This window comes from Brachypodium distachyon, chromosome 5, assembly GCF_000005505.3.
Source record: "Brachypodium distachyon strain Bd21 chromosome 5, Brachypodium_distachyon_v3.0, whole genome shotgun sequence".
In the NCBI taxonomy this organism is placed as follows: Eukaryota; Viridiplantae; Streptophyta; class Magnoliopsida; order Poales; family Poaceae; genus Brachypodium; species Brachypodium distachyon.
The window spans coordinates 19276075-19303446 of NC_016135.3; the positions used below are offsets into that span (position 1 = coordinate 19276075).

At 45.7% G+C, this 27372-nt stretch overlaps 3 protein-coding genes and 1 long non-coding RNA gene across 11 annotated transcripts; 3 read left to right on the forward strand and 1 right to left on the reverse strand.

Annotated features, from left to right (window-relative positions):
• Positions 1 to 1038: 1038 nt before the first annotated feature.
• LOC100842610 (probable low-specificity L-threonine aldolase 2) lies at positions 1039 to 4536 on the reverse strand. 2 transcript variants are annotated; one of them, XM_010241836.3, is made up of 10 exons: positions 4330 to 4536; positions 2841 to 3326; positions 2624 to 2735; positions 2473 to 2523; positions 2303 to 2374; positions 2088 to 2220; positions 1917 to 1975; positions 1720 to 1817; positions 1356 to 1422; positions 1039 to 1260 (listed from the first exon to the last, which is right to left on the reverse strand). In XM_010241836.3, exons 2-10 carry the CDS (start codon positions 3281 to 3283, stop codon positions 1177 to 1179), a joined length of 1119 nt encoding a protein of 372 aa, XP_010240138.1. In that variant the 5' UTR covers positions 3284 to 3326; positions 4330 to 4536; the 3' UTR covers positions 1039 to 1176. The 2 variants fall into 2 exon arrangements, with proteins under 2 accessions (XP_010240138.1, XP_003580135.1); XM_003580087.4 differs by having other exon boundaries at positions 2841 to 3335.
• A 4641-nt stretch (positions 4537 to 9177) lies between these two features.
• Positions 9178 to 10806, forward strand: LOC112269389. The gene has a single exon (XM_024456064.1). The coding sequence runs from the start codon at positions 9178 to 9180 to the stop codon at positions 10687 to 10689; it is 1512 nt and encodes a 503-aa protein (XP_024311832.1). The 3' UTR covers positions 10690 to 10806.
• A 3758-nt stretch (positions 10807 to 14564) lies between these two features.
• LOC100842918 (casparian strip membrane protein 1) lies at positions 14565 to 15849 on the forward strand. Its single transcript, XM_003580088.4, has 3 exons — positions 14565 to 15021; positions 15105 to 15228; positions 15333 to 15849. The coding sequence occupies exons 1-3, from the start codon at positions 14666 to 14668 to the stop codon at positions 15546 to 15548; spliced, it is 696 nt and encodes a 231-aa protein (XP_003580136.1). The 5' UTR covers positions 14565 to 14665; the 3' UTR covers positions 15549 to 15849.
• Positions 15850 to 22516: 6667 nt separating this feature from the next.
• Positions 22517 to 26003, forward strand: LOC104585381. Of its 7 annotated transcripts, none has more exons than XR_001404697.2 (6): positions 22517 to 22950; positions 23017 to 23514; positions 23963 to 24036; positions 24130 to 24257; positions 24542 to 25058; positions 25317 to 26003. It is a non-coding gene; the product is annotated as an uncharacterized LOC104585381 (long non-coding RNA). The 7 variants fall into 7 exon arrangements; XR_002961417.1 differs by having other exon boundaries at positions 23027 to 23514; XR_001404698.2 differs by having other exon boundaries at positions 22517 to 22939.
• The last annotated feature ends 1369 nt before the right edge of the window (positions 26004 to 27372 follow it).

Sequence of the window (27372 nt, forward strand, 5' to 3'; positions counted from 1 at the left end):
AGATTGCACAAGTTAACCTGATGCATTAGCCTTATTAAACCCATAATTAGGCCTGAACAGATCCGCCCGCCCCTGCTGTTCATCCGTGCAAAAATTTGGATGCAGCCAGCTTGCAGGGGTTACAGCAAGCACCTCACGGAAACGACAGGAATGCCACGACGGGAAGGCGTGATGAATAATCATCGGTGTAGACTGACCGTCTGTCTTAGTCTGACGAAACCGTCAAAGGGAACGATGAACCTTTTTTTTTTAGGGGGTAACGATGAATGTAATGGAATGGTTCAAAAAAGAATGTGGTTCTTGTGTTTGATTTACAGAACAGAAAAAAGTGGAATGAAACCATTTAGTTCCTAAAAAAAATATTCCTTTAATATGCCTAACCATCACATTTTTCAAAAATTTATGAATCATATACTAGTGATTCTAAACGTTTGGAAATAGAACCGTTCTACTTCATTCCGTTCTTCCATTCCACTCCGCTCTGCAACCGTACACTGCCGTACACCAAACAATAGTCTAGTGCCAGTGCTGGATCGAACAAACCCTGTTCGTCGGTGAAATGAAATGGGCCGGCCAGTCCAACATTTCCCGTATTATCACCTTTCCTAACCCCCTCATTTCTATCCCTAGTTGCATTACATGTTGCCTCCTCAAGTTGGACAACAGAACAAGAACATGTCGCATATAGATATTTGCGTGCATAAACAGGAAAAGTTCAGGGTGGGCCGTGGGGGATCGGCCCAATTTATCAACAACTTCATTTCTAGCTTTCCACAGACATGGCGATAACTCAAGGTCGACCGGTGTCTTTTATTCCTTGCTACTCCTTCCGTCTAAAAAAAAATATTTTAAGTTTGTCAAAATTTGAATGTATCTAGACATGATTTAGTCAAAGTCGAAGCTTTTTTTTTTGAACAAAGTCAAAGTTGAAGCATCCTTTATTGGACGGAAGGAGTATTACTATTAGCTTTCTTTTTTCAGTGGAACGAGAAATAAGTATTTCAAGGAGACCTAAAAGATCCAACCAGGGAAGGAACGTGAATCATGCAGCACGCCATAAGACATTCCTAGTAGAGAGTAAACAGCACTAGATTATTCTGCAAAGTTGTTACTACAACGGCCACGATCACAAACACGCTGGATTACTGCAATAGATGCAAAGATGTGTCGATATCCCTAGTGCCCGTATGAATTTGCGGTAGTACCATTTGTCAAATGCTCCAACTTAACATTGCCTGACAGTATTTCTTCGACAACTTTCTGGAAACAGAGCAACGATATCAGTGATATCGAAAGTCGAAACACCAATTAGAGCATGAGTAAAGGAAGGGCAAAGGAATCTAAGCTTTCTGTACCTCGATACATGTCAATGCATACTGGACGTCAGTATCTGAAATTTGGTAGTGAATGACAAGCCTGACGCTGCAAATTGAGGGTGTTCAAAATGGAGGGTTAAATTGTGAAGCACACGTGGGTAACATTATTTGAAATAAGCATTAAGTTCTTTTAAGCAATACCCCACACTCTAAAGTTTTGGTATAGGCATAAGAATGCTTATACTCAGCAATTGGGCTTGAAAAACACTAACTAAGCAGTTGAGCTTAACAAACATAGTTAAGCTTGTACTGAGAGTAGAAGGGACTAGTACTTAAGCAGTCGGGCTTGACAAACATAGTTAGTTTTCTACTGATAGGGGAAGGGACATTGACTGAATTTAACCTCTTTGAGCTTGCTGGCATTGCAAGCACATTGCGCTGTTCCAGGACTTGACACAGCTTGTCAGGTGATATGCGTGGATCCGTGATATCAAAGAATACCTTGGGAATAGAATACCGCAGGTTAGAAATATAGATCATGTTTACAGGCAACATATCAGGAAACAAGAAAAAACTCAACAGATGGTCTTGCAGACTAACCATATTGGTCTCCACTGAAGTTAAATCAACTGTAAACTGTTTAATTTTCTTCAGTCCTTCTAAATAAACCAACAAGAATTATAAGTCGTTAAACACCTGTAAGTCTGTAACTCACTCGAATACAGATATGAATTGAAGCAAGATTGTACACATGGAAAGAATATACAAAACCTGCCAAAACTTTAGCCTTCCTATGGTCATCGGCAAGCTTGCCCACAGTGTCCCGAACGCCAACATAGGCAGCAGCACAAAGAATTCCCACCTGTCTCATTCCACCACCTAGGGTCTTCCTAACAATTTTAGCCTGAAATTGTTCAGTTTTCCGTCATTACATTTACATGTTCTCTTAAGCAGTTTAAACCTACCAGCAGAATATCCATCATTACCTTGTCTATGAAGGCCTTTGAACCAACAATGACTGATCCAACAGGAGCACCTAACCCTTTGGATAGGCACACCTGCAGTTTCATAGTTTACAGAAAAATACAGTCACGAATAGCTCATTCATATGTGGGGTTGCATAATGTAGCGCAATACCGAACAAACTGAAACGTACCGAAACCGAATCAGCTGCTCTCACAAGTCTATGAACAGGAACTCCAAGTGCCTGCCACAGTAATAAGAAATAACAGAGATCTTAAGTCCAGGACGGCACAACACATGTATACATGCTTTCTTGCGCGGTTAACTGATCACATACTACTTACCACAGAAGCATTAAAAATGCGAGCTCCGTCGATATGAAGCTTCAGTCCATGGCTTTTGGCAACTTCACCGACCTTGTCAGTGTATTCTACAGACAGACACTTGCCACCACAACTGCAGAAACAGCAAGAACAAAAAAAAACCATTCAGATAAACAGATTTCTGAACCAGAAGTTCTGGTCAGTAACATCGACAACAGCTAGTATCAGAGAAACTCACTTTGCGTGTGTGTTCTCCAAGCAGATGAGCCTGGTGGTGGGGTAATAGAGCGCCCCGTCCTGATGCCTGATGGCAGCGACGATCTTGTCGATGTCCATGGTGCCGTCGGGGTTGTTCGGCAGGGTCTTGGGGTGGACGCCGCCGAGGGAGGAGATGCCGCCGTTCTCGTAGATGTGGATGTGGGAGGTGTCGCCGAGGATGATCTCGCTGCCCCTGGTGTCGCAGTGGACGAGGACGGAGACGAGGTTGGCCATGGTGCCGGACGGCACGAACAGGGCGGCCTCCTTGCCCATGATCCTGGCCATCTCCGCCTCGAAGCGCTGCGCCGTCGGGTCCGCGCCCAGGACGTCGTCGTCCACGTCCGCGGCCGCCATGGCGGCGCGCATGGCATCCGAGGGCTTCGTCACCGTGTCCGACCGGAGGTCCACCACCTTGGTCACCATTGTGTGTGTTGCGCTCAAACTCACGCTGCAACAGCGATATGACCTGAGGAAACTAGAATGAATGAATGATGAGTCTGTAGTGTTTTACTCCCTCCGTTCAGGTTTTGAGAGCCGTTCTCTGAAAACGATACGCCCTTCCTTGATTGCCTCGCTTAATCTCGAAGGCAACCTTTATGGGAAAGGAATGAATTACTCCCCAGCAGTTAAGTTAATGCGTGAGACCAGAGAATATACTACCGATCGGGATTTACAGGGAATTAGGCCTTAGATTTGTGAGTTGAGTTTTGAGGTAAATAGACCTTCAGAAGTCAGAAACCTAAAGGGAGGGACTAGGGAGTATAAGCGGCACAGTACGATAAACGGTTCGATTGTTTTGCTCATCCTGGGCACAAGTTTGTCTCTGCCTCACAAGTGCCCTTACCTTATCATGAAAACACTTTTCGATAAATGTGTCATGAAAACTGTAATTCACACGTTCAGACGCACGAGGTACAATTTTCGTTCCGAAACAAAAACGTTCCTGCGTAATGTACACTAGCTGCACTCTGGTAAAAATGGACTTAGTGGAATGGAGAAAGCAAGCCAGGCTTCTTTTCTCTCTGTCCTGCTGTACGTGTACATCAAAACAGGACAGGAACTCGGCGATTGAGGTTGGCAATTCCCACACGAGAGGTGTGAAGGGAGGCACCGCAGAGACGAGACGAGACGAGACGACCTGACACAGTGATATGTCAAAAATTCTATCCATCCAGCAACCACAGACTCGGTGCCCGTTTCGGGCCCATGCCAGGCCAGTATGTCACCCGTTGCCTCAAGAGCGAAAGGATAAACATACGGCCGCTCCAAGGACAATGGAAGACTGAAGAACTTTGGAAGGGAAGGGAAAACAGAGCAGGCAGCGCGCCCCGCAGAGGAATTAGTACCCGTATATCATTCAAGAACGCACGGTTCGAAACGAGGACGAGAAGATGCAATCTGTACGTCCATCATCGCTTCATAAACAAATGGATAGAGACTGAAAAGAAGGACGGTGTAGAATTGCGCACCAGAATCCGGGGATGAGATGAAGCCCGCCCGAGCCGCCGAGGCTGATGCGAATGGCAGGTGCGGTTCGGACCTGGAGCAGAGGAGGTGGAGCTACCGGTGTCTGGTGGTGGCCTTCGTGGCTTTGCAGAGTCGTGCTTTAATAGCCCAAGCCTCTGCGCCGCCTCTGGGAGAAGAGAGCTGGACGACGACTCGACGAGACGGGCCAGACGGGGCAACCTTTTCGTAGGGTGGTCATAAAAACCGAGAAACCGAAACCGATCACCGAAGAACCAGAAACCGAAGCTGATTGGACCGAAACCGAAAAACCGTTTAAAACTTCGGTCAGCAAACTCAAAGAACCGAATTTTGTTCGGTTAATTCGGTCTCTTGCCTCTGTTAACCGAAAAAACCTGAAAAACCGAAGTTCATTGCTGCATCTTTAAAATTTAATGTTTTCATTGCATGTTAGATGATATTTACTCATTACATGTGTCTGTGTCACATAAGATTATGTGTTTATTTTTGCGTGTAACTTAAATCTATTTTCTGTTGTAAGTAGAAGATTGAACTAAATTTGTTTTCATTATTTCTTTTGCCGTAAACACAATGTTTGATTAGTGCGGTTCCGAACCGAATTTTCGGTTCTCAAAATTTTTAAGATAACTTCGGTCCTCATATTTGAAGAACCGAATTTCATGAAAATCCGAAAAACCGCGCCGAAATTTCGGGTATAACCGAACGCCCACCCGACCTTTGCCTATCTTGGTGCCGTCGCGCCGGCCGGGCCACCAGCGCGCGTAATCTGCCACGCCCGTTTCTCGACCACTCGTTGTCACGTGCGCCCCTGCGCCGCCACGTAGGAAAGAGCTCGGCCGTTGCTTTTCTTTTCTGGTCCCGGCTGTCCGATTTCAATCCAGCTGCAGTGCACCGCTCGACCTGTATATGTCACGTTCTCCTCCAAAGGTACGGGAAATTGGGGAAAAGCGGAGAGATCTTCTCTCGTGGTAAACTTGCAGCCTAACGGAGACCGGAGCGAGACCCTTCGGACTTGATTCCAATAGCGAATCGTTGCACCGGTCTATTCTCAGTGCACATCAAAGATACCAGACTGCGGAATATGCACCAATCCTCCTTGTCAAGATAGAATTATCTGCAGAAATCATTTGTCCAGTTGCGTCGTTGAGGGTCATATATGAGTCTCAATGTTTCGTGATACGAGTTGGTTTTGGCGGTCCCTCTCGCAGAGTCGTGAGCTAACCATACTTTTTCCCTTTGCAGTCCCGTAAGTAGTTGTCGGGTTAACTAGTGTAGCTGATGAATCGTGGTTACACTTTACTTCCCTGCTCCGCTGTGGCCATTATCTTGGAGACGTGTGCTCAGTCGCGGTTGCTGAGTAGCTTCACTGCTGGTGGATAGAGTTGAGTCAGCCGTGCTAAGCCGCCTCATGCATGTCCAGTGCATTTTGAATCAGCATGATAATCCCACGCGCATGACTGCTTTGGCTGGTTCCCCGTTCGTGCGAAACGCTCGTGAGTGCTGACGGTAGCACCGGATAAGCTGGCCCAATAGTACACGTGGGCTCTTACGATCCAAGCTCCTATGGTCTCCTGCGGCGGAAATTAACGACAACCCATTGCCAGGGCCGTATCGACGCATTCGAGGCCCTGGTGCAAAACTCAAAATGGGGCCCTAAAATAACAAAATACGGCATAATAAAAGTTGGATGAACTCACAAACACGAGAGAACCTTGAATTGTTGCGATCTGAAATTCTTAATTCTTATTCTTTTGTGGGTATGAAATTCTTAATTCTAGCGTTGCTGCAAACAGGCGGATTTATGATTTGGGCCTGGCTGCAGCATCGTCTTCAAAGTGTCAAATTGAATACTAAAAGATAATAGATTAGGCATTCAAGGAGTTGCTTTTGAGTCTGCGATCAACATGTACGCTTCACGTACGGGATAGACTGGACATCGGGAAGCTCCGCAAGCTGACCCTCGGTCCTTCTCGCTAGGCATTACGGACCTCATCTGTTTATTGGGCCTAGTAATTTGCTGTTAATTAATCATAGCTAACCAATACTAAAGTTCAACTTGTGGCCCTGAACACGTGCACACTTTGCACCTGTCAGTATACGGCCCTGCCCATTGCCATAGTAGAAATCCAATTGTCCAACTGTCCAAGTGATGACCTAATAGGTCCATCATATAAGAGGTTGAACAAAACCTTCATCGATGCTCTTACTTTGAGACAAAAAATATATCTAAAATTCACATCTGACATAGATCTCGCCGACCCGGCCATCATTCTAAGCCCGGAAACACCATCATCTTCTCCGATGCCGGTCACCCTCCCCCCCTCCCCCCCAACCCTAAGTTGAACTGTCGGACTTACCTCACCGGCGGCTCATCTCTCCTGCTTGCCTCCGCCCCCACCATCGGTTGGGCTCGAGACAGAGACGAGTACGAGAAGGAGAGAGAGAGAGACATGCAGAGGAGATGGAATGAAGAGATAATTATGCGAAGGGATAAGGGAAAGTGGGTGGGGCCCACCGGAATTAATGCCATCAAATTGGTCCGCTAGGATCGTAGAAGGCGATTACGCACCAAAGAGATAATCTGCATAGTCCTTACACCCACAACCCTTCATCTTTCCCCTCCAATCGTCCTATTTCCAACTATCTCTTGCTTTCACATTGCTGGCTGATGCGTGCCGTAGAATCTGGGTCATGGTTTAGTGCATTTGGTACAAATAACTTCAACGGAATGATATCAATTTGGATCCGGTCATTGTAACTAAGTTCACGAGATAATTCAACGGAATACACTATACCATGAACCAAATGCAGTGGGCGTCCATATGTCGGCAATGCTAGCGGGCAGTGAACTGCCAGGATTAGCCCGTACTACCGACTGTTTAATTAACAACCAGGAAATATAATGGCTAGAACAAGTCTTTTCCGACTGTCCAACGAACTCGCCGAGCAAGCGGTGGTCATCATTTCTCAAGGACCGAGCCACTAGATCGCGTGAAAACAATGTAACCGACCTATGGAAGAAATCAAGAGAGGCTTGGGGATGACGGGTCATGAATGCATCGACGAAGAGAGCCCAGATTAATTGGTGTGGACGGGAGAAGAGTAAAACCCTTAGCGCATATGGGAGCCGTCTCTCATACAGGTGGAGGGGTGAGAAGGCAATCGCCAAAACGAAGGGTTTCAGAATAAATCACCAATTCCATGGGCAAAGCACGAGAGGCAAAATCCTTGCGATGCGCCCGTCCAACACCACTATGACCTGCAACACCGCACCTAGTAACTCTTTGAACAGACGGTTTGAATAGCACATGAAACAACATCTAACGGCAATGTAACTATAGATGAGGTCGAATCTTAGTGAACACTTGGCTAAACGTTTGACTCTTCATGAAGAGTCCGTTATCATCTCTCTAATTTTTCTCCTCTCCGTATAAACAGTTTTAAAACAAAAGTTAGCGAAGAGTTGATATTTACGGATGCCGTTAAGCGCTCGCCTCCAAAGCGGGAGACATTGGGTTTCAGTTCCACCGTGTTAACAACACACTTCTCACATGAATCTATTAGTCATCAATTGGGATCACAAGCCATGGATTCATGGAGTTCTAGAGATTTGCATATGAAGAAGATGAAAGTGAGAAGGAAGAAGACGGAAGCAGAGAAGCCGAAGCCATCAAATTCCTTTTTTTTTAGAACAATGATCTGGCTTTATTTATTCAACCATAAAGTACATCTGATCGAAAAAACTAAAACGACAACAAAGATTTCGGATAAACCGAAAATTACATAAAAAATATTTGAAGCCAACTTCTCTAGCTGCGTCTTTTGCATCTTGATGTTTCTCCAAATCTCTGGTGACGAAACAGTAGAAGACCAAACCTGCATAAGCAGAACTAACCTTGTAGGTTTACTGAGCCGCATGAGCCGCCACCCCAACGGGTGAGAACTTACGATCATTGAACGCGCGGTGGCCGGGGACACACCCCTCGCAAGACAGATTGTCAAACCATTGAATCATCGCCGAACTGACGAGGAGAAGACCAAAATCACGAAATTACGAGCCGTGTGATCCACAAACTTCATGGAGTAGACCATGATAGCCACGCCAGAACGGAGATGAAGCCGGGAGACCAAAAATCCGAGCGTCATCGTCTCCACCGTCAGGATGCCGTCGTCAAGATACACAAAACCTTATAAAAAATGTAATAAGACGATGGCCAGATGTTGATCCGTGGTTCCTCTCACCTCTTGATAGCCAATAGGCTACCGGAGACGAGGGGAACCGACAAAGAACGGCACAGGTGGTTTTTCTGCTGGTGGCGGCTAGGGTTTCACGAACTCAACCGGACATGGATAGAGGCCGGCCGGTAGCCATCAAATTCCTAGCTACCTCTCCTGGTTGTCCTCTTCCTGTATTTGTAGAGCATTGGCCATCCTAGGCCCAACCCATGTGCCGTGGCCCAGCCGACCCATAGAAAGAACCTTTAACACACCGTGATCGTGTCATGTGTTCACCGCATCGACCTTTTTTTTTCCGGTTGATTTGCGTGTTCACAACAAACCAAACCGTAATGGAAGAAGAATCCAGGAGTGGATTAGTTGAGTTTTCCTTGTGGAAGAATCGCGCGGCCCGGTTCGTGTAACCGGCCTGCAATCCAACCTGTGTACTGTATCCCGACTTGCGATCTACTGGAGAGTTAGAAACGAACTCACGAAAACCTTAGGCCCCTATAGCTACCTGTCATATATGTACACGCAGAACCCCTTTCTCTCGACCACGTCCACGTACGCAAGCAAACCAACCATCGCCGACTCGGCGTGATCGTATCGCACCAATGCCCGTCCCTGCCTCGCTCCTCGTCTCGTCGGCGCTCTGCGTCGGCGCGTCGGCGTGCGCGTCGACGGGCCTCGCGTTCCACGCCACGTTCGCCGCCTCCGTCGTCTTCATGCTGCGCGCGCTGTCCCCGGAGCTCGTCGACGGCTTCTTCGGCCGCGTGGACGCCCGCGCGCGCCGAGATTCGCGCCTCGTCCGCTCCGCCGTCGGGTCTCTGAGGGACGGGGCGCGCGCCAGCCCCACGATCGCGCCCATCTACGCCCGCGCCGAGGAGCGCTTCCGCCGCGCCCACGCGTCCGTCGCGGGCGCGATCGACGGCCTGGATAGGAGCGCGAGGGCGAAGCTCGGCGCCGCCGCGGACGCGGCGTTCCTCGGGCTCCGCGTGGCCGCGGGCGTGATCAATCTGGCGGCGACATTGCTGATCCCCCTCGCTCTCCAGGAGGCGAAAATCCGAGCGCCGTCGGTTCTGAGATGGACGGGCGTGAAGCAGATCCGAGTCAGGCCGCCGCCCGGGTCCGGCTCCAAGCGGGACACCACGTTGCTCGTCCTCTGGTGTTCGGCGATCTTCATGTACTGCGCGCAGCTTCTCGTCCTCAACACCCTCTGCAGCGGCATCACGACGTTCGCCGCGTGCTTCTCGTGCTTCGCCGCGCTGTGTGGCTTCGCGCTCTTGGAAGCCGAACGGGTCTACCTGTGGGATTCCTACGCCCTTGACACCAAAGGAAGCAGCAAAAGCACGGCCAACGCCGCAGGAGGAGCCACGGAGATGGATCACGCCACGCGGGATGCCTGGAAGAGCCTCTGGATGCAGATCATCGTGGCGCACTTCAGCGACGCCTGCTCCCTCGGCTTCGTGCTGGGCAAGCGGCCGCTGGCGCTCGCGTCCTTGGCCGTCTTCAACCTCGCGGCGCTGAAAGCAGCCAGGCGGGCTTACCCGGCGCCGGACGACGACGGCGGAGCGCGCGGGGGCGTGAACGAGTGGCACCGCGCCGCGGCGACGGTGGTCGCGATAGACGTCGCCAAGGTCGTTGCCACGTACGTCGTGATCGATTTCCACCTGGGCGCGCTGTGCTTTGCCACGCTCTGCTTCAAGGTGGCATTGATGGTGTTCCACGCGGTTAGCTCATCGGATGCCGGTGCTTCGGGGTCGGGGGATGAAGACATCCCGGTGGAGGGTGCTGGTCTTGCCGAGGACGTCGCCGGGAATGCCGGTGCCTTCGGGTCTGGGGGCGATGACATCCCGGTGGAGGGTGCCGGTCTCGCCGGTGATGCGGAGGGCTCTGACGATGCTATTACAGAGGATTCGAGTCCTATTGGTGCCAGCGTCCACGAAGAGGAAGGCTCGCCCGCGGAGGAGCAGTCAGATGTGTCAGATTCAGAGGAGCAGCGTTGCGAAGAATCAGACCACAGCAGTACCAGCAGCATGGACGACTGGAGTTTGGTAGGCGCCGATCCGATGATGCCGGTTGATGTTAACGGTGGTATCAGTCGGAGGTTCAGGTTCTTGACATAAGATGCGATCCAGCGATTTATTAAACATATTCAAAACATCGGATTTTTTTTGAGGGAAAAAACATCGGAAATTTGTCTTATGAATGAAACGATAGAGAATTTTGTAGCTTTTATTTTTTTTAGCAGTTCCTCTTGTAGAGATTGCTTGATTTATGGACCACACTGCTCTTGGTTGTGTTTATTCTGTGATCGACACACTGCTGTTAGTACTACTCCTTCTGATCTTAAATTTTTGACTCAAATTTGTCAAAATATAGATGTACCTATTTTTAAAAAGCGTTTAGATGCATGTAATATTTCGACAACAATTTAGAATCAGAAGGAGTAATGGTTTTCAACCATATGAGATTGAAGATGACGTGCCGCTTCAATTATCGGCCAAATATTACGTGTTGAGTTTGGGGAACTGCAAGCTGATTAAACCTAAAAGTCAAGCCGTCTATGCAATACACAAGATTCAAAATGATCCAAATACACTTCGATCCCGCACGTATTTCTTTCGAAAAAGAGGATAACCCTTTGCCTCTCTATTAATGATGCAGGCAACCATTCAATATTACCGAGTATCATGATATTATTATGGCGTTACAAAACTAATCAAATAGGAATAGGACAATCGGTACGACTCGTCTAGTGTATAGCGTATTATGATGTTACAAAACTAACCAAGTAGAAATAGGACAGCCGATACGATTCATGTAGCGTATAGCCTAATGCAAGCTAATAAATAGAATACCAATACAACTCATGTGTATTACATAACCCATTGCGAATTGACCACCCAAAATGAAAAACAAGCTCCAAACTACCATCTCCAACCAGTTGCACTCAATAACTTAATGGTTTGTGCATGTATGCTTAATTATATTTGCCACTTAGATTGAAATACTAGAGAAGAGGAGGGGTGCCAAACTGTGGCCCACAGAATCGCTCCATGTCTTGTTACAAGCGGAAGTAAACTTTAATGTTGTTTCATTCAATTCGTACAATTTTATATCATTTTAGTTTTGTAACATATATCCTCGTGCGTGAAACCACCTTAGAACTCCATATACTTTTTTTTAGAAAAAAACTCCATATACTTGTCTAAAGACCTCTTTGATTTATAGGATTTTCAAAAATAGAAACAATAAATGCATAATTAGAGTGTCATGCCATTTTGAATACTACATGATCGGATGGATTTATAATTCTGATTATACACATTTAAAACAGGCGTCACATCCTGTGAATCCAGTGTCTTTGTGCATCCGTGCATCCGGCTCTGCTCTACCTTCCGATCGGAATCATGCGACCAGACTCTCTCCGCGGCAATTTTACAGAAACAGGCCCGCCTCGTCCAGGTTAAGCTTGCTAATTAACCAGAATTTTGTTAAAAACGCCCCCATCAAATTACATCTTCCCCAACTCTGAGCCTCTCTCTGTGACGGCCAAAATTTCCCGTGTGGTACCCCTGAGATCGATCAACATGGCGGCGACTGCGGTTAGCGACAACGGATTTGATTGCACAACGCCTGAGGCAACGTGCTTGCCCTCTTCCCCTCCAAGGTTACGATGCGACGATCCTGAGATTGATCATGGCCTTTGCCCTAGTCCGTTTAGCCGTAATGCGGCAGATCGTGGCTTCACTAGGAGGACACATGCAGTTTCAGGTAAGATACAGCAGGAGCAAAATACTCCTAATATACGTTGTGCAGTTTCAGGTAACGCACACATGAATAAAATCGATCTCAGTACACGTACATTGTCCATACATGTGTGCTCCTCGTCTGATTATTTTTCATTGTTGAACTGCTTGTGCATATTCTGTACATATACATGTGTGTTTCATGATAGTCGCAATTGTCCAATCAAGAAAGGTCAAGGAAAATGAATCACGGTTCTAAAAAACAGGCAACATGATGGTTTTTCATCATGGCCTTCAGTTGCCATGGAAATCATGACTTCATACATCTTATGAGTTACTCCCTCTGATCCTAAATTCTTGACTCAAGTTTGTTCAAATATGGATGTATCTATTTTTAAAAAGCATCTAGATACATGTAATATTTCGACAACAATTTAGGATCGGAGTATTATACAATTTCAGTTTTAGGGACCATACCAATTTCCTTGATGTACTGAATTTTCCTAATGGACGAGAACTTGTGTTTCTTTCAAATTGGTTTCATGTTATTTTCTGTTACTGTTTCCCGTGGAATGGAGTTTAGGAGCTGGTACCATAGCTTAACTTCTTCTAATCTCTAATATATTGCAAGTAGCAATTGGCCCCTGGGATGAAAAAATTATACGAAGGAGCAACAGATAGCCCCTGGGAGAAAATTATGCAATAGTATGTATCAGGTGCAAAACATTAGCTGCAGAACATCATTACTTAAAAAAGTATCAGCAGCTTTTCATTGATTGATATAATTGTTACATTAGGAGCTCTGATTAGTAAATTTCCAGTACCAGAAGTAGCATGTATCAGGTGAAAAGTTTCACCACCATCACATCTGATTAGTAAAATTGTAAATTACAGAGTGTATCAGGCCAGTAACACCTCAGAACTAATACTAGAGCAGCTTATCAGTCTCAATTGCATTAAGAAAGCACAATAGTTGTTTCTTTATAATATTTTCATTCACAAAACAACTTGACATCCGGTACCTTCAGAAATTTTTGCTCACCAACACTCTGTGAATCACATTCCGAAGCTACCAGGGCACACCCAAACAAAAACAGATGCAATCTACAACGCAAGTTGTCTAACAAGAACTGCTATGTCAAATAATAATAGCTGTCTCCTTCAAAGCAGAATGAGTGAGGTCGCCTCGTCGCCGGGATGTGGTGACCGGCGAACGCGAGTCTCGGTCACAGGCTAGCAGTTGCCATCGCATCTGGATGTGGTGGCCGCCGATACTTGTTCCGTCGCACGCAGCCATTGATGGGATGTGGTGGTCGCCGGGGTATCCGTCGCCGAGACGTGGGTGCGTCGTGGGTGTCGGCTCGGTGCATGCTCTTGGCGATGGGGTCCTGCCGGCGCCCTCGGCGACGTGGCCGTTGTCGCGGAGCCGCTTCTCGGCGAACTCGAGGAGGTCGTCCTTGCCTTCGAGGTTGGGGATTGGAAGATCAGCGTGGGACAGATCCGTGGTTGAGAGATTGGGGATCGAGGATTTTTGTTTGAACGAGAGGATAGGGAAACTTGGGGAGTCAGGACTCAGGAGGACGCGGGATCGGGCAAGATGACTATAGCTGGGGGCTTTTTTGGTTAATTAGCAAACTTAACCTGGACGAGGCGGGCCTGTTTCTGTAAAATTGCTGCGGAGAGAGTCCGGTCGCACGATTCCGATCGGAAGGTAGAGCAGAGCTGGATGCAGGGATGCACAAAGGCAGAGGATTCACAGGACATGACACCTTTAAAACATGAGAATCTTACCAAGAGTTTTGAGTGAACGGGAATTTTCCTATAAATTCTATTTTGACTATCAGTTACACAAAATAAACAAGTGAGATATGTACTGGCATAGAGGCTACATCGCTGATTTATTTATTTTCGGAATACGTTTTTTGTGCACGTACAAACTGCATGTTATCGTGTTCCATCGCTGGCTCGCGCAAAGGCAGTTCGTTCCATCATATCGCTGTTAGAGCTGGCCGCCAGTGCAGCAGCGTGAAACACCACTGCATCTGCAAGCTACTGCTTGGCGCTTGCATTTCACTCTTTCATAGCAGTTGGCAACCACTCCAACTCGGCCACTCCATAACTCAAACCCAAACCACAATGCGCCATGCAACAACACCACATTCCTCCCAACCTCTGCACAAACTTCTGCACCCTATGACCATGACACATATCCCAGCAGGTCATCTCCGCCTGTATAAATCCGCCCCTTCCACGCAATTAACCAATCAAATCAAACCGAGCGCCTGTCATCTCCTAAACCCCATCAAATCCCCTTCCCGTCCATTCATCTTCACACAAAGCACCAGCAAACATGAGCACTAGCGAGACCGCCACTGTCATCCCTGTTTACGACGTCGCCCCCGGCCAGCAGGGCGCGCCCGCCGTCGACAGGGCCCCCGCACCTTCCGCGCCTCCTGCCGCAGCCGCGGCCCCTGCGGCGGCAGCCGCCAAGTCGACGGCGCCGCGCAGGTTCGCGGCCGGCCGGTTCTTCCGGCAGAGCGACCGCGGCAGCCGGTGCCTGGCGTTCCTCGACTTCCTGCTGCGGATCGCGGCGTTCGGGCCGGCCCTCGCGGCCGCCATCGCCACGGGCACCTCGGACGAGACGCTCTCCGTCTTCACCGAGTTCTTCCAGTTCCGCGCCAGATTCGACGACTTCCCGGCCTTCCTGTCAGTATCCAACTATCCATCACTCGCTCTCGCACACGCTTCGAATTACTCATGTAGTCATGTATGCGTGCGTTGCAATGCAGGTTCTTGATGGTGGCGAACGCGATCGCCGCGGGGTACCTGGTGCTGTCCCTCCCGTTCTCCGCCGTCGTCGTGCTGCGGCCTCAGGCCACCGGCCTCAGGCTTCTCTTGCTTGTCTGCGACACGGTAATTAAGTAACGAGGACCCTTCAATCCACCCTTTGTACAGAAAGAATTCACGTGGCGGGCGCGCGGTTAAAGCTTAAACCTTGCGAATATGCGCATTTTCAGATCATGATCGGGCTGCTGACCGCGGCAGCGGCGGCGGCGGCGGCGATCGTGGAGCTGGCGCACAACGGGAACGAGCGCGCCAACTGGGTGGCCATCTGCATGCAGTTCCACGGATTCTGCCAGCGGACCAGCGGCGCCGTCGTGGCCTCCTTCCTCTCCGTTTTCCTCTTCCTGCTCCTCGTCGTCCTCGCCGCCTTCGCCATCAGGAAACGCTGAAGTCAGCCTCTTGCTCTGGGCAGTCTGTATGATACGGCTGGCTGCTGCACGTACCTCGGCTTGTTTCATTAATCGTGCCTGTGTCTTGCGAACAAAATCGTGCATGTGTTTTGTTCTGTAGTACAGTACGTACTACGCTTTTGCATGCATTCTCGGTTCCCATTCATGTACTGTATGTATCTCTGCTGTATTTGTGTAATTGTGACCACTGGCGAGTAAGTGGCAGTGCACTGTTCATCCGTGTATCAACAGTAGTCTTGCTTTGGAATGCAAGGCCGTGAGTTGACCATGATCTTTGAAATTCTTAACCTCTCCCTCAGTTGAAATGGTTAACACCTTGGTGAATGGTGAAAAAAAATCCTCCTTTACAGCGAAGAAAGGTAAGAAAATCCTCTCTTTTCTAAGCAAGGCCGCGAATTGATCATTATCCGGCCATCAACGTACTTAGAAATTCTCAACCTCGATCTGCCCTCGGTTGAAATTGTTAACACTTTGGTGAATGGTGAGAAAATCTTGTCTTTTTAAGCGAAGAAAAGTGAGAAAAATCCTCTCTTTCTAAGTTGTCTCATGAATGCTTTTGCTCGTCTCTTTGTTTAATTAAGATTCAAGATGTTCAACTACCGTTGGATCCTCTCATACAGTTTTCGGTCAAAAAAATGTTTAATTACTCATTTACATTCTGGCTAAAGAAGCATTGACATAGAAATAAAAAAAATTCTATTTTCTATTCGACTTACAGAAATAAAGTTTCCTTAAACCAAATAAGTCACAATTTATATCGAGGAGATGTGGATTTCATAAAATAAATTTAAGTGACTAAAAGTTCTACTTCCTCCTGCCGGAATTACTTGTTGAAATATTACGTTGTATCTAGATGCTCTTTAAACATAGATACATCCATATTTGGATAATTTTGAGACAAATAATATGGGTCGGAGGGAGTATCTTTTTATCTAATCAGTTTATTTGATGATGATTAAGATTAAAAGTTTTTAAGTTTTAACTAATACTTCTTTCTAAAATGTAGGGCGCATAATTGTTATTGACCGCCAAACTTTGTAAACTATGACCAGCCATATAACAAAATATATTAACATGTATAATTTCAAACCAAGATTTTATGAAAATATATTTCACAATGTATCTAATGGTACACATTTGGTACTATAGGCGTTGATATGTTTTGTTCTATGGTTTGTCAAAGTTTAAAAGGTTTGACTTTTAACAAAAGTTATATATGCCCTATATTTTGAAACAGAAGGAGTACATTTTTTTAATAAAACTAATTTATAGGCATAAATGTTGGTGGATTTTTCTGTAAACGTTGACTTAGAATAAAGACAGTATACTAATTAAAAATGAAATGAGAAGTAAAGATATGATCATCGAAGCACAGTCCTTGTACGCACACCCACAACCTTTTTTTAGCGAAACACCCCCACTTTATTAACTCAAAGCAACATAAGGGATACAAGAAATGTCGGAGGTATTTAGAAGCCAAATGCGTCGACCAGCAGAGAGAGTGGCCGCCGCCTTGGATAGATTATGAGCATCTGTGTTACTTGCTCTCTTCTCACGGCCTAGATGGACCTCATCAAAAAGCTTCCTCCTCTCTTGAAATTCTCTGGCGATGGTGCATTATGAACCCAACACGAGCAAGAGCACCCAACACGGGCAGGGCGCACCGCGTTCGCATCGTCTTGTTCCACCCAACAGGCCAAGTTTTTTTTTAGGGCAAAAACTTGCTTTATTTAAAGGATAACCTTGACAGGTATAGCAAACCCGTCAGGTGGCCGGCCAAACCACACATGACGCCCAGACTCAAGGGAGGAAGAACCTCTAGCTAGACTATGAGCATCCGAATTGGAGCTCCTACCTTCATGACGATAACTACAAGAAGAAAAAAAGACTTGGACAAAAACTTGATATCACTGATAACATGAGCAAAAGGCCCCAAATTTCTGCCGTGAATTGCCTTGACCACTTCCAGGAAGTCCGAACCCACCATCAGGCATCGTACTCCGAGATCCGCTGCCAGGGCCAGCGCTTCATGGCACGCCATAGCTTTGAGGGTCGCTGGATCGGTGATCCCTGGATACGTGACCGTCGAAGCACCTTGGTAGACACCCGCCTCATCGCGTGCCACCGCGGCGACGGCGCCCATATTAGTTGCCTTTGCCACCGCCGCATCAACATTGATCTTTGTACAGCCCGCTGGAGGGGGCAGCCAGCGCGGAGCAGGCTGTCGTGTCCTCTGGCGAGGGGGGCAGATGCCGCAACCGGCGAGATTTCCTCGATAAATCACTCCACAAAGGCGAAAGCAGAGAGCGGACTCTGTAAGGTATTCTCGTGGATCGCCTTCCTCCGCGCATACCAGATTGCCCATAACGTGACATCCATCTTGATGAACTCATCATGCTCCAGTGAGCCCATCGTAGCAAACAACCATTGCTTAGCTGATGGCTCTTCAGTAGCAGCCATATGCTCGGTGACGTGTTCGTCAACGAGAGACCAAACACATCATGCCATTGTACACGAAAGGAGCGAGTGACGCCAAGAGTCACCCTCGCCACATATCGCACACCTGCTATTCTCAGCCATATGACGGTGCGCCAGCAGATCTCCAGTAGGTAAAGATTGTTGCGCCAATCTCCAAAGAAACACTCAGATTTTGGAAGGGACTTTCACCTTCCAGAGAGTCGTCCATTGCTTGCCCTCAGCCTCAGAATTTGATGTGCTCGGGCGACCCTCCAGCCAATCTTCCCGGACGTTCTTTGTGTGGACAAACAGCCGGTAAGCCGACCGTACCATGAAAACTCCGTTCTTCTCAAAGTGCCAGGCCCAAACATCATCTTGGCGTCGAGTGGAGAGAGGAATTGATCTGATAACTTCAACGTTCATCGGGAGAAAAAACTGCTCGAGCTTCCCCACGTCCCAGGATGTAGTCTTTACTATTCCTTAATTTACAGTTACGTACGTAGACGGACGTACGTCCGTCCGTCTGCCTCTCTCCGTGATCGCTCCTGCATGAAAAGAAAACCAACGCCTCCGCACGCAAAAAAAAAACGCACCCCCGAAATCAACTCGCCTTCCCAATAGGGGTGCAACTTGATGACCCTCAGGTACACTTTGACCCTCCTTAGTTCAAACAAATGAACTAGTTTTTCAAAAAATTGTGTCATTTTAAAACTTTAGTTCATTTGGTTGAACTAAGAAGTGTCAATGGGTACCCTGAGGGTCACAAACTTGCAGCTCTACTTCCCCACGAGACCTTCCCCCTGTCCCCGGCCCTAGCGGCGGCTGCCGCCGCTCTCGTCATCCAAACCTCCGTCCTGGCAAGTGTCCCGCTGCTGCAGCTATCCTGTCGTCCACCAATTCTCTCCTCCGAGGCCTTTGGCCGTCGGAGACCATCTCGCCCCTGAATTCTCTCGCGAGCCCTCGCTCCAAGATGCCACCGCCACCTCGCTCCAAGACATCGTCGCCACGCTGTACGTGACGCCGTCGCCCCTGAACTCCTGAAGGATCGTGAGGAAGAGGACAAAGGGGAACGAGTTCGTGGGGCGGCCAAAGGAAGAGGAGTGACAGCGGCGGCCCTCTCCGGCCACGGCCCCGTGGGCTTCTTCAGATACGCACTCCACCAAGCACCTCCTCAAGGAGACCATCTCCGACGTGCTGCCATACACACTAAACAAGGAGAGGAAGCGGGAGCCAGGGAAGGAGGTGGGCAGGTGTCACAGCAGGGAGAAAAGGATGCAGGGAAAGAGAAGAACACTCTGCGATTTGACGTTACATGCGTCCGATCCAGGCAGCAAGGAGGCAGGGGGATTAATTAGAGGACCACCAGATTAAAGAGGGGGAGAAATGGAGAACCACAATTCACCTCCAGCAATCAGATTTATACACCTCCAAATCAACCGAGGTAGAACCTTCTATTAGGGGCAGCTCAAGTAGATATTTTAATGAAAGAAGCTTGACTACTTGATTTTTATTGTGTTACTTGATCAAAGAAGCTTGACTGCTTGATTGTTATTGTGTTACTTGATGCTTGGTTCAGAAAAAAAAAATAGGATTTCGATTGGTGAGATAAGCGGCTTCAGTTGAAGTTAATCGTCAATTGGTTTTAGGATTCTTTGCCTATCAAATTTCTTGTTTACAAGGAACGTATATTCTAAGATGAGATGCCATCATGTAGAAATCAAGAAGGGGGCTTAACAGATTTATAAAAAAATGATCGAGAGCATGGTCAGAATTATAGAGATCTAGCACGTGAATAAATGTTTGAGGAAATATGTAGGGAGTTCTTTAGCAGAACAGGTGTAACATAAAATCAGAATTTAGAAGGGAGCATCCGTTTAAGTGGATCACCTGAGTTGACATGCTAGGTTAGGATTTAATTTAGAATAAACAATATTGTATCATGTTCTAACATATAATATTAATTAATTAGTGTTAACAGAAATCGACTTCGCGGGGTTCAAAGGAATGTATAATACGAGCATTCTAGAAATCGACTTCGCAGGGTTCCATCTCAAAGCAGAGAGAAGAAAATGTAAAGGAATGAGTGGGAAAGAAAAATAAGCAAATGAGGGGGAATGTACCTCCAATTAAAAGACAACCAAGAGGAGACGTCAAAAGACAGCCAAGATCAATAGTTTAGGATACGCTTGAAGTGCACAACCACTAATAAGCTTTCAGGCATTGATGATTCTTTTTGCTCTCTCCATATCTGGTAGGTTCTTGAAAAACACTAACTTTTGTACTTGTTTGTTATTAGATGCTATAAATTTTTTGATCTCTGCTAGGATGATATACTTCGAGCTCTTTATGTCTTGTATTGAACGAATTGACAAGTTGATGAAGCTTAGTACATTGGTTTGAGAGGGCATGCAAACATTTGATAATCAAAGGTTGGAATCCGATCTCGATTCTCTTTTAGCTAGAACTGTTGAATCTGTGATTGCAATCTCCTACTCTTTTTTTACTGTTCGATACCATGGTACTGAACTACTGTTGTGTGGTTTTTAAACAGAAATATTTAAGTTTGGTGCTCATATTGAACAAGAATTGCTAGAAGCATTTTTGTTTTTATGTAATACATATGAATCAAGTTCCCTCATTTCGCTTCTCATCATTCTTAGATATTTTATTACTCCCATTTTTGTTTTCCTGACAAATTATGATCACAACGCATGGGCAAACATTCAGAGATGAGCTTGATGTCCTGCAATTAATACGGCATCCAAATTCTTTTCAATATGATGTATGTCGTGTCTGCCTGATGTACTGTCATGTTCAAGTGTTCTGAATAATGACCATCCTCTCATTTCTTTGAAGGTTGTTCCTATGCATGTTGACAGTGATCATGATGTTCCTGTACATGAGATTGACCTGACGAGCTTGACTTCACTAATGGCAAATTTATCTAAGGTATGCATAAACTATTAGTCACATATTTACCTTAATCACTGCTCAGGATACCTCCACTCTGCTGTGCACAGTTGGTTCACTATATTGATTGTATTCTACTGAAATCCTGATATTAAATCCAACTTTCTGTACCAAAAATTACATACATTGAGTTTCTTCGTCAGATGCTATTAACAATGAAAATTTGATTCGTGTTGCCATTCAGGATACATTTCGGAAAGCAACATGGAGGGTCATTCTTGTTGTTGTTAAGAAGCTGGATGATGCTGTCCTTAATGACGAGAACAAAGTGTGGGTTGATTTCACCTGATAGTTACATTTGTTCTTCATCTATGATAGCTTTCTTTCACTTGGATGTTACTCTACTCCTCAAGTTGTATTTTCCTTACAGTTTGGGTGGATATCTTTGCATACAGGCAAGCATTCAGACATGAGCTTGATGTCCTGCAATTAATACAGCATCCAAATGTTGTGCAATTTCTGGCTGCGGTAACACAAAACAACCCAATGATGATTGTCATGGAATGAGTTACTTACATGAGCATAAACCCCAATCTATCATCCACCTTGATCTTGAGCCTTCGTGAGTACCTTATTTCAATACAATCTATGATAAATTTTACTCCGTATATCATTTACATATCCCCATCAGTTGCTTCAAATAACTGATTTGTTAAAAGACTTTTCCGTCTAATTGCTTCAGATGCTTAGTGTTACCATTGGCTGACCAACAAACAGAGAAAGTAAGGGTCGATCAATTTTGTCCAGTGAGGGAGAGAGTGCAGGTGAAACTTTGAGAATTTAAGGTTCAGAGAAAAAGAGTTAGAGATAGAGGTAAAAAAAGCTTATGTTTTTGTAGTTTAATACTCCCTCCGATTTTGAATTCTTGTCGTTGTTTTAATTCAAATTTAAGATCGGAGGGAATAACCTGTAAAGTAAGGATTCTTTCTAATGGCTGTAAGTAACCACTTGGATGGCTTGGTGAAGTAATTAAGACCAGCATATATGTGCACACACGGCATTGGAAATGAGTTTCAGACCTCGTGTATATAGTAGGTTCTGTCAAATTTGTAGCATGATGCAGTCGATGTTACAAGGTTTTTCAAGAAATTGACTTTACCGACATGTTAATGAGTACATTGTGATAGTTAGACTTTACGAGTTACTCCTTCCGATAAGAAAAAAAAAGAATTTGAATTTGTTGAATTCATAAGCTGAATGTGGCATTGATTTTATGATAATCCATCTTTTTCAATAGTTTTTGCCTATTGTTTTTTTGTTCCGGGTCAATAAGTTGCTAACCTGATAGGAGGATCAGCGCTCGGGCAGGCCGTTGGCCTGTTGGGGCCAAGTGGGCAACACGATGGCACCGCGTTCGCATCGTCTTCGATCTTCCCGGGCCGTTCCATTTCGGCCCAACACGATCGCACTGCATCCGCATCCTCTTCTTCCCGTTACCGGGTCGTTCCATTTCGACCGCGGCCCGACATGACCTTGCTGATGCCGTGATGCAGTCGCTTTCCTTTTCTCAAAAAAAAAAGTTCCTCTCGCTTTCAGCCATCCTCCGATTCTCCGAAACCCTCCTTCAATCCTCTCCCGCCTCCTTCCGCTGCCCTTCCGAACCCCGCCACCGTCTACCCAAACCCTCCCCTCCTTCAGTCTCCAGTCTCAACCCCCCTCGCCTCTAAGCTATGGCTATCTAGCAGGTCTGCCCACTCTCCGCCTGCGCCCCCCCCCCCCCCCCCTCCCTGAAGGCCGGAACGCTAGAGAAGTCTCCCCCGCCGCCGAGGGAGGCCGAGCCGGAGGCGCCGCCGCGGATGGAAGGTTTTCGGCAGAAGGGGGAAGGTCTTCGTCAGTAAAATCCCGCGTGGGAGAAGAAGGCAGAGTTTTTTTAAAAAGAAAAAGTAGAAGGCGGAGGTAGCCGTCTAGCCGAGTTCTTCCGCCAGTTCGGGGCGCTTGAGAAGGTTGAGCTCGGGTTGGTAACTTGGTATGATACGACTGCAAAACACTGGTGATTTACCTTCTAAACAATTCTGTTTAGCCTCTTGCAGTTGCTGTACAGCTTACCTGTCTGCTGTGTACTTCGATGTCATCTGCAATTCCGATCAAAATACAAGTTCTGAAAGACTGAAATCTTTCGCTAGTTGAGTGTCGAATGCAAAACACTGGCCATCTACCTTCTAGGAATTCTACTTAGCCTCTTGCAGTTGCTGTACATCTGACCTGTCTGCTGTCTACTTTGATGTCATCTGCAATTCCAATCAAAATTCAAGTTCTTTTTTTGACGAACATGGCAGGTGCTCTGCCTTTTCATTATAGAAGAAGAAACATTACAAGACCGAAGTCAAGGAACAGAAAAGAAAAAAAATCCAATACTGTGGGGGGCAGTTTGGCTGTACAGAAAAACGAAAAAACACACTCCCTATGGCGCCCATGCACCATCAAGCATCTTAATATCATCTCTAATGAGATCTGCCAAGACCACAGGATCAAAATTCAAGTTCTGAAATCTTTCGCTAGTTGAGTGTTGAATCGTAAGGTATGTTTTTATTTATAGGAAACGGATGTTACCTCTGTCTGTGTTATAGTGGATATATAACTATAGATTCTTGTAGTCAATATATATTCTTTTCTGCGTCCTTTGTAAGTTATAACTTTGTGCAGAAATAGATATTTAGAGTTAGTGAGCCTGCATTTTTTGTGTGAAAGTGGCTATGTTTCAACTCATAGTATCAATCCTTTAGTGATGAAAAATTCTGCAGAATGATACTTATGCATCCACAACCTCCTTAGCAAGTCTCACAATCACTTTACTAGACATGCAGGACTGAACAAAGAAACGGAATGTTGTTTTAACTTTTAATTGCCGCATGCTATATTTTTTCTTTTCTTTTGTAGGAGATATACTCACCGGATTGTCTGATTGTTTTATACTTCTCTTTGGATCTCATTCATTTATAGTTGTTATTTTGATCTTGATGTTTCAGCCATCTAGGGGAGATTTGGTGATGGTTGCGTCTTACCCCAAACAGGGTGATGGTTGTGTCTTACCCCAAACAGGGTGATTAGCATTAACAGTGCATAATGCAAACCTATTTATGTTTATTTCAAAATACATGTTGGAAGCTCGTCTAATAACTATTCTTTTGTGTAGGTGGGCTAAGAGAGATGTTTGGGAGGTAGCGGACTTAATGTAGCTGATGAAAGAAGATGGAGTCCCTCCTAACATTCTTATACATACCTCCTACATAAATGCATGCTGCAAAAGATGGAGACATGCTGGTATGAGATAACGAGAATTTTGCATTGACATATTTAATTTCTAGCTTATTGTGACAGCATGGTGGAGATAGAGTGGCAGTTATAGTACAATTTCATATGATAATCAAGAGTTAACATTTTTCAGCAGAATGAGCTTTATCTTACATGAGTAACATGACTTCATCTTATTTTATTTGAAAATTGCGACTGATAAGTATTTCTCTTAGGTCCTTGCTCGCACACTATGCATTGTTTTGCCTTAATAGAATAAATTAATTTATCTTATTAAATGATTTATTTTGTAGATAACAGAAGAGGTGATAAAAGAAACAACAGATGTTGAATTGAAAGTCAAGACATATACTGTTTGATTAATGATTGGGCAAGGTCATCATTTCCAGACAAAGCATTGAAATATTTTGAAAAGATGAAACTTGCTGGGCTGAAGTCTGGTTTCATTTCTCTCAAGGGCAACAGTGATGGAGGAAGCACATACACAGGAATCTTGAATGTTTGTGGAGAAATATTTGAGCATGATCTTACTGTTGATATGTGCACTACTGTTTACTGGTCAAGATTGAGGGACAGGAAGGGCACTATAAGCACTTCAGAGAATATTTCTCCTGATTGGAATTCATTAAAATTCTAGGAGAGGCTTCTGATTTTGTAAGCACCGGTGGTTCTGATTATTGCAGTGATTCTGATACTAGCGACGAGAATGAGAATCAAGCTGCTGATGGCTACTGACAAAATACTAGAACCACTTTTTGATGTTATGACTCATTGGTTTTCCTTGAGCTGTGTTGTTGTTGACCTGAAAAGGTATATTGTGTGCTCGTGTTCAATACTCCATATACCTTTTGCTAATGCTTCTAAAAACACAAGCAGTATGTTTATATTTCTATCTTAAATCGATTGCCCGTAAGTTACCTAAGAATGATATCTTAGAAGAAAAGTTTGCCAATGGTCTCTACTCGTTGCTACTTGTAGTTTCTTAAAGCAGTGTTCCAGAGTATATTTTTTGTTTTGGAGGAGGGGTGTTCTAGATTATAACTGATACACTTTTATTTGAAATGACAGTTCCTCTCATCAAACCATGTTCCCTGTCGGGGGATGACCCCGGTTAGGATCATGACGACATGCTCTAGCTGAGATGACGAGGGCAAAGCCGACATGGTCAAGTATGCCGGCATCATAAAACCAAACTAACGCCAAGCCAGCATACCGGGTGTATGCCGGCGCGATTGTCTTATCTTATGAGTTTGCAGGATAAGGACGAACCCCTTGATCTCGGCCAGCGCCGAGATCTTTTAACGCTCTTATCCTGACCACGCGGCACAAAGTAAAGTAGCGTTATCATTACCACAGGAAAAGCAGTCGCTGCTTACGTAGCGGTGCCAGGCGATTGCACAAAAGAAGCACCGAAAGAGAATCTCTGACGAGAGCCGATAGAGGATAGCGGTACTTGTTGCAGGGTGCCAGGAAAAGTAAAGTTGTTTTGTCCCCTGCGGTGCCACCCGGAGGGAACCAAGCCGCGTGCCCGGCGGGGCCCAAGAAAGGTGACGTTGGTACTCAGTCCGCATGTCAGTGTGACATGGGCGGCTTATAAATAGAGCACTATCCCTCTTTGGAAAGGGATCGAGCACTTAGGCATCTAGGATTTTCCCCTTCTTCTTCTTCTTCCTCAAGAATACAGCTCAAGGAGCGTCATTGTAAGAGCTTGCCTATCTCGGCTAATACAACAAATCAAGGGCAGGAGTTTTATCTCGGCAAGAGTGCTCCGAACCTAGGTAAATCCGTGTGTGCTCGTGTGTTTGTGCGTGTTTTCCTTCATGTCCTCTCTCCTCCGGATCCTCCATTGTCCATCGGCCCCAAGTTAAACCATCACATGGCATCTGCCGTGACACCACCACGACATTTCCCCACGTTTACGCACCGAAAGTTTGTGAAGTATCGAAGAATAGGCTGGGTTTGGAATCTCAGTGCAGTAAGCTTGAGCTGTCTGCCCTCTGCGGCATTTCTTCAAGAGCTGCAGACTGTCAGTAACAGTTTTACTGGGGCTGAAGGCACAGGCTGTCATTGCAAAAGACGAAGCTTACTCAGTTATGTTTGTTGCTGTACAGATCAATGACTGGTACAGGTAAATATTCTAGAGGCATTCACAAGTTCATTTTTGCTTGCTCTACCCTTCGCTTAGTCCAATTTCTTATGCTAAATCAAATTTAAGGTCATGCATTTGGATGAAAACAGATTTCTTTAGTGTATAGCCACCCCATCACCTTTTCTTTGGCTTTACTTTTACTCCCCCCGCTTTGCCCATATAAGGTGCATTAACTTTTGTTATGACAATATCTTGACCAATAATTTTGTCTGCTAATACTTAATACGTTGATTTATATGACATGAAATTGATATCACTAGATTTGTTTCCAAAGTTTGTACTAATAATTGTGATTTTGTATCATGTAAACCATATATTAACAGAGTTAGTCAAAACTTTGTCTTAACAAAACATAATACCCCTTACACTATGAAAATGAGGGAGTAGTTTTTACTAGCCACGATAACATATGTGAGCACATTTTGAAGCATCTTGTCGTCTGGAGTAGGACGTACGGTGTTTATAGGCGTACCGTTGAATGCCTCCCCTTTGACGTTGTAGGGGAGGACTGACAGATGCTGTGGGGCAGCACAGATTGTCTGCATGGTTTTGTAACCTCAACCCTTGACATGCCGTGGGCTACTTAGCTGAATGCCCACATAAACCAACTGTGGCGAAGTAGTAGTCCTAAAAGTGTGAGACCATTTGAACTTGTGTGTAGATGTGTCATAGAACGAAGCTTCTATCTTTTTTTGACGATTTTAAGCAACGCAAGGTAAATAGGAGCAGAGATTGTTGCCTCGTTGGAGCCTTATACATTATTGCGGTTTTGAGCCTTTCAATGGGGGTATTCCATCTTGGAACTTAAGTACAAGTCCAATCAAGTGCCTGATGATGACCGTGGTCTCATTTAAGATTTGGCATCTTCCAGTACAGCAGCTTGAATCAAATGATCCTTAACTTAGCACGGTCGGATTCAATATGACTTGGAATTGCACACCTCTGTCCAAGTGAGCTTCTACTAGTCAGGATGAA